Below are 12,444 nucleotides of genomic sequence, written 5' to 3'. Positions count from 1 at the left end.
TCCAATTCTAATTGATGTGTTACAATGTTCTAGCTCTTTTTAATAGACTCAAGTACAAAAACAAGAAAACTTATAATTGTATCAAATCAAATATATAATATGTTCCCTTTGAATTGAATAAGGTAATAATTCTGATTTGATTTGAAAAATAATCTTTCTAATGATATTCTTGATTGATCGATTTTCATATTTGTATAGATTTCCTTTTTTTTTTCTGCATTTGCTTTCTTTTTCTCTTATGTTATCACAACTTAAAATATCCTTAAACTAATTAAATTTATTTAAAGAAAAAAATAAACTAATTGGTTCTGAATCAGTAACCCAAATTATATAATAATAGGGTGTGGTAAGCACACCCACAATGCAAGCGTGTGCGTGCATTGTTTTCCCCTCAAATATACCTCTTACTATGCATTAGAATCATAAGCATTGCATTCGTCTTTGTAGTAGACTCATCCAAGAATAGCCAACATTTGTACACTATCTCTAATTATGTTACTGAATCTACAAAATCATTTGCAAGGTTGCAAGAATTGAGAAGTGATAAATAACTTTAGATGTTTAGTTTTATAAATAGTATCCATAAAGATATAAGACAAAACTGGAGGCACATTATGATTTAGATTGGAAAAAAAAAATCCTATCTCCCATCAAACAATAATAGCATGATGGCTACAGATGCAAGAAATTGAGTACAAGCAGAGCTTCCAAGATGCCCAAGAATGCCCCAGCAATAACATCAAGAACGAAATGCCTACCGAGGAGGACGCGAGAAGTCGACGTGGCCACCGACCAGGTTGAAACGATCCACACCAGGAGCTCGGCCAGCTCGCCGTCGTAGTAGTCCTCGATCCAGCGGCGGGCGGGCGCGATGGGGCCGTCGAAGAGAAGGACGCGGCGGAGGGAGGCGGAGGAGAGGCGGAGGAAGGCGGCGATGAAGAAGACCCGGGAGGAGTGGCCACTGGGAAAGGACCAGTGGTCGACGGCGAAAGTGAGGCTCATGCCCTTGTTGTAGACAGGCCGGGGGCGGCGGACGAGGTGCTTGATGAGGCCAACGAGGAGGAGGTCAAGGAGGGAACCGAGAAGAAGGCCGAGGAAGAGGGAGTAGGCGGCGCCAGAGGCGGAGGAGAGGGGAAGGAGGGCGATGGGGATGGGGAACCAGAAGCGGCCATCGCCGGAGATCTCGAGGGCTTTGAGGAGGGGGCGGGGAACGGGGCGGCAGAAGGAGTGGACGCGGAGGGACAGGGCGGTGTCGAGCGCGACCAACCGGCGGAGGATGGAAGGACGGGAAGCGACGACAGAGGCGGCCGCGGACGTCGGAGCGTCGGCAGCCATCGGCTCGGGTCGCGCGAGGGCTTCTGGATTCTTTCGTCCCAAACCGGTGGAGTTGTAGGTGGGCACGAACCCATGGGCCAAGTTCTGGATTGGTCCGGTTTAGTTAGACCGTGAATGTGCGGGTCGGTCTCCGTCGATGTGTGTTGCTTCCCAAATTCAAGATCAGGACGAATAAATGAAGCCGTAAGTTAGGAAGTTGTGGGATTGAGTAATATATGAGTGGGAAAATGAGATAGAAATCTAAGTCTGTGTGCAAGTGTAACATATGAGACATTTTCGATTATAGATCCACTTGTTGAACATAGAAGCATATAGTTAGTTGCATATGGTGCCTATGGCTGCAAATGGTTTCAAATTGAAAAAGGAAGGTTATTAATAAAAAAAATGTGAGATGATACTAAAATCAAGATTATATATATATATATATATATATATATAACATTTTCAAAGTTAACGATGAACAAATGCCAACGCAAAGCGCTGTAAAACCTCTTCCGGAAAAGATAAAAGATAAAATTAGAAGCCATCATTTTTAAGTAAAATTGGGTAGAAAAATCTCTTCCGAAAAAGATAAAATTAAAAACCATCATTTTTAAGTAAAATTGGGTCGAAATTGAATCAAGATGCACTTAAATTTTACTTGATTAGTTAGTACATGTATAAATTCCCTCCCAAGTTCCCAAACCTAACGCAGATCAAGCTATTGGAAAACTGGAATAAGCCAAACTGGTTTCACCGAGTCCATCAGTCCTGTTTGTCTTTTAACCTGTTTGCATCACTTGAAATTTTACAGAAAATTGATAGTTTATTATCATCTGACCCGTTTAAAATCTGAATCTGGACAAAAAGCCACATCTCTCTGAGTTCATCAGCACTAGTTACCAAAACAAAAAAGGCATGGCATGGCATCACAGATTGAGAAGACAAAATTACACAGGGCCACACAAGTAACAGGATGAAGAATGCAATAATAAAGTGACTTCAATAGCAGACCAACCGCCACAGTAACATACAGAAAAACCCCATATAAGAAGACAAACCTAGGAAGATGAATGGAGAGAATTAAGTTCAATTTTACGTAGATGAGCAGTCAGTGAGGTGGGATTTTACTTGGTCGGTTGGTCACAGCCACAGCAGTCAGCTTTTCCTGAATATTCACCCAATAGCCAGAAAAAGAAAATAAATGGTCAATTGTCATGTTCACCTTCGCTGAACCGGCTTATAAAGCACAACGGTCACGTACTTCGATCGGAAACGGTGGGTAATTCCCATAGCTACAACAGATCTTGGGCCATCCCGGTTCTCAATGTAGAGGTGATTAAGAATCACGTTTTGGGGAACTGAGATACTACTTGGATCGTCTTGGCTGGGTGGGTAGTTCAGCGAGGTGTGGTGCAGATGGGCAGGGACAAGTGGAGGCTCTCGGGCTTCATCTTCATTTCCTGCTACAGGGTTGTTGTAGCTTGAATCGGGTGATCTTGGAACTTCGAAACCTACGACGCTGACTCCTTCCTGCAACATGAACTTTCTGTTGAAAATGCAAAAAAAGTTTATCAAAGAATAATTGAGCTAAGAATCGGCACCTACATGATCATTTCCATTTGGGCGATCCATGATTCAGGAAAACTGACTTACAGTGATGGTAGTAAGCCTGTAAGAATACCAAATCATCATGTTGATCAAGATAAAAAATAAGCAAAGAAAATCCTTAGGTGCACTACAGAATTTTTCATGATGAAAACGAAAATAAGCATCCAGTTTTAGCACAAAATTTAAAGAGAAAATATGTCATAAGGTCAAGTTTGAGATGGTTGTGACCAATGAAATAGAATTTGATACCAATCAGAAGCTAAGCATGACCAGATCTAATCAGCATTTTCAGATTTTAAATAAATGGTAAATCTCATTTCTGTGGAAGCCCAAGATCAAAAGACAAATAACACCAGAGCAATGCAAAAACAACTAATAAACCAATGTACACATATATATAATCGGCATCTTAGTGTCATGAGTATATCATGCTTCAAGAACATTATTACCAAAGCTTTCCCCAATCATAACTAATTTGATCATAGAATTTAGCTGAAATGGAGCCTTTATGCTTTAAAAACTGTCTTCACCACCGAAGGGACTGTTCTGAGTTCCAGCCAAGTTCAGATTAACAAAATCAATTGTAGAAAAGATAATTTATTGAAGAAACTGGAAATGATGATTATTTATCAAGGCAGACAAAAGTGTTAACTACAGTATGAGCTCATGGAACCAACAAGGTATTGTTCATCCAACATCCATCTTTTTCCGAGATTGTCAAGTCAACAACCTTGTTCTGGACCCAGACTGGGTCATTTCCCGGTCCAAATTAAATGTATTGCCCGGTCATTTCCAAGTCCAAATTAAATGCCAACATAGAAAAATCGGCTGGGTCTAAATTTTGGCATACATAGAATTAAAAAAATTTAAATAAAAGACAGAGAATAATAACCTAGTAATGAATAACTAAATTACTTTTGATGACAGAGGGAGAACCACCGAAATGCATATATGCAAACATCCCATATAATAGAATTGTCACCAAAGGTCTTGGTTTCTTTGTTATCAATGCAACAACAAAAAAATACTGCAACAACCCTCTGATATGGACAATGCACATATAAGACTATAAAATTATTGGCAAGCTTTATTAGACAGTTTAGGTAATGCAAGTAAATGAATTTCTCATCATTTAATTTGTATAACAAGGTGCGTGTTAGTGTCACAATAAGGTTGCTTTTGAAATATAGGTGACCAAGGTTTCAGATGCAGAAACAGCCTCTCCACTTACAAGGATAAGGTGGTGTGTGCATTGACTCTCCTTAGACATAGTATCGGTGGAAACCTTATGCGCTAAAGGACCTTTTTATTTTTAATTAAAATATCAAACGAGAAGGTAAATTTTTGAGAAGGCCGGATATAATTCAACTTAGACCGGATATAAAGATCACATATGAAGGCAATTTTACCATTGGATTATCGTGTTTGATCAAGTATAGGTTGCATTAGAAATCTGGAACAATTTGGTCCAAGAGACATCACTTGTAACCAGTGGATTTACTCCAGCATCTCATCAATAACCACAACTCAGAAGTCTACCTTGAATAACGGAGGCTTGAGCTCCACAATCAAGCATCACATTGGTGACAGAAAACTCAGATTAAGACAATAATGGCTCAATAATTTCCACATTCTGAATCCATAGTAAAGCTAGTAATTTATAGAGACATAACATAAGAACTACATTTCATGTATGCCTGGAACCATTTCTATGTGAAAAAGAGAGAAACAACACCTCTAATGCAGCACCTGAACTATTTCCTCATCAGAAGATGCTAACGGCTTTGAAATCGATCCTATCCTCTTTGTACATCAATCAGTTCAAAAATAATTATTTTATCCACTTCAATCATCCTCACAGATTCATAGCATTCTATTAATAGCCTTAGAAAAAGGCATTGCACCATATGTGGCACAATATGAAAGGAGAACTTTCTATATAGCCATTCAAAAATCAATTCTAAAGACAAGTAATAAGTAACATTAAAATATTAAATAATAAAAATGAGAGATAATAACTAGATATGACAGGACATGAATGAAGGCATGGTGCACAAAAACCTATGCAGGCCCTAGGGATTAATCTGGTTTTGCGGAGATCTCTCTGTGATCCGTGACTGCTGTACTGCAGCCATAAAACTACACAAGCCATATGCCAATATCATGGACTCTTTGGAAGCCTTGACTCACATATTTTACAAGTTATTATACATTGCTTAGTACTTGTGAATGATCAGGCAAAATGCTATTTATTCACATTATCAAATGTCTAAGAGAACAATTTCTGCTCATACTTTATTTACAGTTAACAGATTACAGTTAACATTTCTCCTCTTATTGTGTATGCATGTCCAATAAATCCATCCTCCTTCACGCTAACAATAATAATCATCACTGGTGGTCACAATAAGGCATCATCATGATACAGGTGTGTGCCTCATGCCAGGCCCATTTACAAACATTGCATGTGCATGGGCATTTGACTGGTATGACATGTCACAAGAACACAACATGCAACATGTACCTTGGGCAAGGGTATAAGAGATAAGGAATTGAAAACAGAAGATTTTAGGTCCTATATCTTCAGTTGAAAGATTTCTGTTCACAATACTATTCCAAAAGCTACGGCTAATGATTCCCTCTTGCTCTACCTACACCAAATCTTAATCATTCTTTATTTGCATAAATGTGGCTTTCCTAACACTGGACTATTGTTGTCAATGTAAATCAGGGTTGATATGCAAGCCATCATCAGTATTGGTCAGTTCACATTGTAGATTAACTCGATATGTGTGCTAGATCTATAACTAATTATGAAATCTGATAACACTACAAAAGCAAAATAATGATGGCTTAAGCTCAAAAAAAGAACATTATTGCAAAGGATATAGGAAAAGAGAACTCTAAGCCAACAATTACAGGTTGAAGTCACAAGACTAGTTGAAACCAAAGAAGCATGCATTTTCAAGACAATAATAACTGTAAAAGTTCTCAATGTCATGTTAAGAACAACAGTGAATCATAAAAATTTTAATTATGGTCATAATAAAATAAACAAGTATAGATCAAAGAACTTTAATGGGACCCGGATAAACAGAAATTGCAACTCGGTCCTATTATATATCAATAGGCAAAATGATCAAGATAGAGGATCCAGTTTGTCACTTCCTAGGCACTGCCTACTCCAACAATTATAAGAATTTTCATTACAGCAAATACAATGACCATTAAGTAACCTATCGAGAAGCATCTCATAAGTCTAAACGAACCAAAAGAAATATGGGATAGCTATGAAGATTCACAACCACAAAACATAATCTGAGGAAAAGTACAGGAAGCAAATATGACCAAGTTGAAATTTGAATATCATGAGGGATGCCAGGTTGTCATAGTTTGACATAAATAAAACTGTAAACTAAGAAAAAAATTGCCAAGAAATAAACCTATTCAATCAGTTACATAATCAAAATGATAATTATAGAAACATCTATGCCAAAATAAACTCAGATATCTTCTTGTAAGCTCTGTTGCAAACACCCAAAATAAACTGTAATTAAGGTATTTAGATCAATTATATCCACGGTTTGAAACACATGGTTATCGATCATTATGTCAGACAAACTAAAAGAAGTTTCAAAGCACAGACACGGGATGCATAGGTGAAGTGAGAAAACAGTGATAGCTATTTCTAACATGATTATTTGTCGAATATCGACCTTCACGTCATAAATTAAATTAACTACTACTTAGAACGATGTAATTCACAGCGATCACAAAATGCATCATATCTAAGAATAGTTAATAACCAAATCATACCCAAAATTGCACGAATACACCGAACAAAACGATGCCAACTGAAAAATCTGGAACGAACGATCGCCAATCGAAGAATTAGGCATGCAACATTAGAGATAGAGATATCGATCACTTGTGAAAGCAAACACTGGTACAACCGTCATACAATCAACCACAACTGAACAATCTAAACGGATCCCACCGCCCACCATTTTCCATCGAAATCTGCCCTCGATCTGGAAGGACGCAGGTGAAAGGATGAAGGGAGAAGTGATTCGAAAGGGAGGAGGGTCGGAGGTACCAAGAAAGTGGGGCCGATCGGAAACACTAAAAGAAGGAAAAACTGGGAGAGGAAGAAGATATACCGTCGCTGTGTCGGCCGGCCGTGGGCGAGGGCGTCGAATCTTCTGCCTCAGGGCATCCGGTGGCCGTGGATGGTTGTGGAAGATACCCGGTTGTGACCTTGCTTCTCCTTTCTCCTTCGGATTAGGGCACGGGGGAGAGGAGGATATAGAACCAACAAACAGAATCGGTGATCCGCGAGTATCACAAAGAAAACGGAACGCCGTTTCGGGGTTATAACCCAGACAGAGTTGAGATAACGGATCCCGTCCTCGTATGCGTGACCCGAACCGGGATATACTATTCTCCTTGGGATAACGTATCGGTCCATTTCTCCACGTATAAAGCGCTGCTAATTACCTAATCATTCGAACTCGAATTGAACCCGGTTCAGGTTCGTATCGGCCTATCCGAGTGAGTCCATCTCAAACTCGGTTACAGGGCGTCGAAACCCAAATGCTTCCATCCATCGCAACCGCGTCCGACTAGCCACGTGATTCGGTTGCCGCAGCACGGTGAAGCGGTGCGACTTGCTTCGGATGGAAGGCTCTCCATTCTGCTTCTCTGTCCTACTGGAGTTGCATCAGAGTTTGATCTTGCTCATGCTCATGCTCATGTTTAGTTGCTGCTGTTGCTCCTGCGCTCAGAAACAAGACCAGGGAAAGGTAATCCTTATTGTTTCTTCTCACTTCTTTCCGTATTCCAGGATGTGATTTGAAGAGTCTATGTTTGCCAGTGCAGCTTAGGATGATGCAAATGAGACTCCTGATGATGCTTGAATCTATAGCTGCTGTCACTACCAATCCATCTTTCCCCTCTATGTTTCTTCCCAGTCATCTGTTCTTGATTAGTTCTCAAACATTTTGCTTCTTTGTCACTATTAATTACTTAGAAGATTCATATCACCGCACAAGATCTGTTCCTCTGCTGAAAGACAGCAACCAGAGGCAATAGGTAGTAACGTAGGCAAATGATGAGCTTAAAAGCCATTCATGACTTCCTCATTATGTACAGTAGATTATAGGCATGTGATGGATTGGAGCAGATGACAGACAAAATACAGTAAAGGAGGTAAATTTGATGACTGGGTATGGAAGTTGAAGATGGGTAGGATCAGACGAGCAAGTCTCGGTACGCCTTTAGACCTTGAGTTGTAAGGCACCACTCTTTCAGCTTGTTCAGAGCTCGGCTCTCGAGCTGTCGTATCCTTTCATTCGACAGGCCATATATATCGCCAATCTCGCTTAGAGTCTTCTTCTTGTTCTCATGCATTCCAAACCGGTACTGAATTATCTTCCTCTCCCTTGGCTTCAAGGTCTTTAGAATGTCGTGAACATGCTGTCTCATCAGCTGCTTCGCGACGATAAGATCAGGAATCTCAACCCCAGGGTCTGCTGTGATCTCCTGATAGTATCAATATTCATGGAAAACTATACACCATAAGATTTAATTAAAAAACATATTAGTTTGACGTTCATCTCATAAAAAAACCAAAGCCATGTCTCTGAATGCGTGCAAGCAAGAAAAAATTTCACCTACAGCTTTTTACGTGTAATGGTTTTAACACCAAATGAGAGAAGAAAACCATTATACATTGCTTTGAAATTGAGAGCAGCAGATGGATAATAGTTGCTTTTCTGGAATTATCAATCCATGAGCTATGTTAAACCAACTCCATCAAACTGATTTAGAAAAGGAATTGCTTAATTAGAGGATAGTGAGGAATGGGATCGCCTCCTTATTGATAAGGAGATAGGGGGCTATCTATTGGATTGAATCGTATGAAATGATATGGAAAAACACATGCATTGGAAGGTTAACTTCTTATTAGAATGACTATCAACATGTTGTAAAGCCAACACCGAGTAGCTGCATTTAACACCACTGCTAAGTATGTGAATAGATGTTAAAAATGATAAAGATATATTTCTCTTGCTTGCAATTAGTTAACACAGACCTTACTGAATGGTTGATGAACTTACTTGAAAAGTGACATTCTGCCAAGCATGTTCCTGAATTGATACTGGATCTCTAAAGTATAGGAGCAGTTTTTCCAATTTCTTAACTGTGATGCCAACCCGCTTTGCGATCTCTTCATTTGTTGGGAGCCGGCCTTCTTGAATGCACAGTCTCCTCGCATACTTTATCTCCTTTAGAAATGCATAAATGTTATCCTGCATGTGTAGCATATGAAACATAAACAGATCACAACATTGACAAGGTATCAAATTCTAATGGCAAACTAATTGACAGAATTAGTTTAGTTGCAATTGAAAATTCTGGATTCGTTAGTCATTATAGATAAGACTAACTCAAAGTGACATAGATGGAAAATTTTGATTCATCCGCTGTGACATTGACCAATCCTATGATTCAGAATCACCAGATTCATTGAACTCAAAGCAATGAGCTTTGTAACAGATGTGTGGTTCATTTTTAGCAATGGCGACTGGAGAAACTTGTTTTATTGGGTGGATTAATTCCACTAGTGAACTAATCCAAATAATTGACTCATATTAATGGTTCATCCTATGATGGAGCTGAGTCTTCTGAAATAGAATCTTCCTTTTCATTAAAAAAGAAAAGCTCGGACAGATGTGAAGCTAAAAGGTAAAATCTCTCAGCGTTTGCAACTTCAGCAAAAAGCTGAGTTTCCTCAAGCAAGAAGAAAGCTGATTAGGCAAACCAAATATCATACCGGAAGACGAATGATTCGTGAATTCTGAAATATGGCCTTCCTAATTGATTGTCTTATCCACCAATAAGAATAAGTCGGAAACCTGCAGCCAGCATTGGGCTTGAACTTCTCTAAACTCTTCATCAGCCCCCTGCTTCCCTCCTACAATAACAATAATCGTTGATAGTTGAAGGAAACATCCCAGCGTGCAAATATAGAAACAATTTCAAAATGATTCTGCAGTTCCAAGCAATGAAGTTCCCTAAGAACACATAATTTAAGATCATCTTCTGCAGAAGTATCACAAAATTTTCAGTATCCCTTTGTAACAAAATTAGAATTTTTTTCTCCCCTCCAATCACAATGGTGTCTCTCCCCACCACTTCTGCAAGCTTAACATCAAATCTCTTTTTCCTCCACTATTTAGTATTTTGTTTGTAGTTTCATGAAGCAAATTTTCTTGTGTTTGACTGTTTTTCCTGTAGAATATCCATGAAATAAGAAACAAGAATTAATTTCCAAAGATTTAAAATTGCAATTGTTTGGCACAGAGAAGTAACTCACAGACGATCAAAATTTATAAGCCAAAGAAGTAAGAAATTTTTGTTAATAAGCATATAAATATATGGAAGTGCAGTCAACCTGCAATAGATCCCGAAACTTGAGGCCCTTCCCTTCATACTGTCTAGCCAAATGCACCACAAGACGGAAATTAGCATAGATCATCTTGTCCCGGCTGCGTCGCCCAGAAGAAATCAAGGACCGCAGGACATCACAGCTCATTCCAACAGACTGAGCCCACTCAGCCAATGTTGGTTCACGATTAAACTGTACCTGAAGTCTCTGTTGAACTTCTTCCAATCTCATAAGATCCTACGCCACAGGAAGCAACACAATAATCTCAGCAAACATATGAAAAAAACGTAAAGCTTTCAACAAAGGTTTAGAGCAAGAGATGCCTGTATCTGGACGAATAAGTCCTTTTCTTCTTTAACAGTTAGCAGCTGCTTTGTCTCAGGACCCCATAAAAATGATCTAAGGGGGTCATTTGAATCAAGACTTCTATTTATCTTCTTGTTAATTTCAGCTGCTGATCTAGTATCTCCGAGGATGAAACTTTTGAGTTTCTTGGACTGCCTCTTCAACAATCGTTTCGATCTGACGGTCATTTTTTCTTCGATCACAGTTTCCTTGGTTGATCCATCATAATTTAAGCTGACAAGGAGTCTTGTTAAAATCTAAATAAGATCATATATAATCCAATTCACTTTTAGTCATAAAACAGAGCTCAGATCTTGAGAACAAACCGAGAAGAATGAGATTCAAGAAGCTGTGCTGCTAAAATATTTGATTTTTCTGCCAGTGATGTGGCTTCTCTAGAGGCCATTGTAGCTCTTGTAGCAAGGGCGAGAACATCCACCAGTGTCATGAAATTTGTACCATTAGCGGACTGCATTCTCTTATCTTGACCTATAGACTTAGTACTGTCTTCTTGTTCGATGGACATCGCTAATAGGGATTTTTCCTTGCAGTGGAAAGATGGGAATCTAAGTTGTAAAAGATTAAAAAAGAAAAGTTTGTTATTAGGATATCAGTATTGAGAAATCGGTTCACAACTGATCACATCAACAAGAGTGAGCCAAGATTCTCTTACGGATCCAACAAACCCGAACGATAAAGCAATTGGTCTTCAGATCCTCTCTGATGTCGGTCAAAATCATACTCTTCCTTCTCTTTGTTATCTGAACTTCCAACATCCGTTAGCTGTTTAAACAGTGTTGCCTTCATATATACAAATGAATAGCATTAATATACAAATGAATAGCATTAATATACAAATGCATGCTATTCACAGTTTATTTATAAAGCATAGCTTATGCTTATCAAAAAAGATCTGCTAATTGACAGTAGTCTTCTAAAGATTGCGAACTATGACAGATAGCAAAGTTGTTATAGAAAAAGCATACAACAAATTCTCAGAAAAGGCAGAAGCAAAAAATGCATAGAGATCCAAAAGGGGCAAAAGATGCTCACTGTTGCTCTATTTTCATCCTTGTTAAAACTAGCTCTACGATCATCCTGTTGGTCCTTTGAAAGAGTTGATGCCGAAACAGGACGCACAACCGATGCAGCAGGCACAGATCTAATTGTCCGAACAGCTTGATCATGTAGCCTCGCAACTGCATCACAATTAGACAACGAGTCTGGAAAGATGATAATGTTCTCCAAATTTGCCTAAAGCAAACAGCGGCCTTATTGGTAGGAGACCGACCAATGAAAAAGCAAAGACCACATCAGTGTAAACATTTCACACTCTCAGAAGCAACTCAAAATACGATCACCATGTGATAATGCCTGTAGATTAAGTAAATAAGCATGCGTAGAGAACAAACTGCACAAGGACACAAGAAACAGGATTTGAATCCAAGACATGAGTACAGAGTAGCAAAAAGAAGAAGGAACTGCTGCGAACCTGAACCGAAGGAAGGATTCCTAATGTATGTTCTTGCTTGCTTGGGCGGAGGTGATGGAGAAAGGAGCCTCGTACCAGCTTCCATCTTCTCCTTGATTCGAACTCGAAAGGGTTTCTTGCGCTGTGTGTGTGTGTGTGGGAATGTGGGAAGAAAGTCGAAGCATCTAATTACAAAAATGTCCTCTTGCAAGATCTGAGGACGGCGACGGTCGGATTTCGTGGATCGATTTGC

General features: G+C 39.1%; 3 protein-coding genes across 3 annotated transcripts; all 3 read right to left on the bottom strand.

The window, feature by feature from the left end:
- Positions 1-541: 541 nt before the first annotated feature.
- On the bottom strand, positions 542-1,402 carry LOC135635494 (probable lipid phosphate phosphatase beta). Its single transcript, XM_065146598.1, has one exon. The coding sequence runs from the start codon at positions 1,333-1,335 to the stop codon at positions 673-675; it is 663 nt and encodes a 220-aa protein (XP_065002670.1). The 5' UTR covers positions 1,336-1,402; the 3' UTR covers positions 542-672.
- Positions 1,403-2,298: 896 nt separating this feature from the next.
- On the bottom strand, positions 2,299-12,373 carry LOC135636762 (RNA polymerase sigma factor sigF, chloroplastic-like). The gene is made up of 12 exons (XM_065148777.1): positions 12,213-12,373; positions 11,774-11,919; positions 11,394-11,521; positions 11,047-11,286; positions 10,699-10,954; positions 10,382-10,612; positions 9,761-9,901; positions 9,045-9,236; positions 7,086-8,466; positions 2,923-2,986; positions 2,579-2,836; positions 2,299-2,482 (listed from the first exon to the last, which is right to left on the bottom strand). The coding sequence occupies exons 1-9, from the start codon at positions 12,295-12,297 to the stop codon at positions 8,176-8,178; spliced, it is 1,710 nt and encodes a 569-aa protein (XP_065004849.1). The 5' UTR covers positions 12,298-12,373; the 3' UTR covers positions 2,299-2,482; positions 2,579-2,836; positions 2,923-2,986; positions 7,086-8,175.
- LOC135636477 (SNF1-related protein kinase regulatory subunit beta-3-like) lies at positions 2,536-2,936 on the bottom strand. Its single transcript, XM_065148165.1, has 2 exons — positions 2,923-2,936; positions 2,536-2,863 (listed from the first exon to the last, which is right to left on the bottom strand). Exons 1-2 carry the CDS (start codon positions 2,934-2,936, stop codon positions 2,536-2,538), a joined length of 342 nt encoding a protein of 113 aa, XP_065004237.1.
- Positions 12,374-12,444: the final 71 nt, after the last annotated feature.

Source organism: Musa acuminata, chromosome BXJ3-4 (assembly GCF_036884655.1).
Source record: "Musa acuminata AAA Group cultivar baxijiao chromosome BXJ3-4, Cavendish_Baxijiao_AAA, whole genome shotgun sequence".
In the NCBI taxonomy this organism is placed as follows: domain Eukaryota; kingdom Viridiplantae; phylum Streptophyta; class Magnoliopsida; order Zingiberales; family Musaceae; genus Musa; species Musa acuminata.
The sequence above is the reverse complement of the archived record's forward strand: the minus strand, read 5'-3'. Positions and strand labels throughout refer to the sequence as shown.

Excerpts from the sequence above, each read along its gene's own strand:
- LOC135635494 (XM_065146598.1), bottom strand. The coding sequence starts at position 1,335 with ATGGCTGCCGACGCTCCGACGTCCGCGGCCGCCTCTGTCGTCGCTTCC.
- LOC135636762 (XM_065148777.1), bottom strand. The coding sequence starts at position 12,297 with ATGGAAGCTGGTACGAGGCTCCTTTCTCCATCACCTCCGCCCAAGCAA. Across the intron at positions 11,920-12,212 it reads GAATCCTTCCTTCGGTTCAG|TTGCGAGGCTACATGATCAA; the intron begins GTTCGCAGCAGT and ends ATTGTGATGCAG. Across the intron at positions 9,902-10,381 it reads AGTTTCGGGATCTATTGCAG|GAGGGAAGCAGGGGGCTGAT; the intron begins GTTGACTGCACT and ends TTGTTATTGTAG.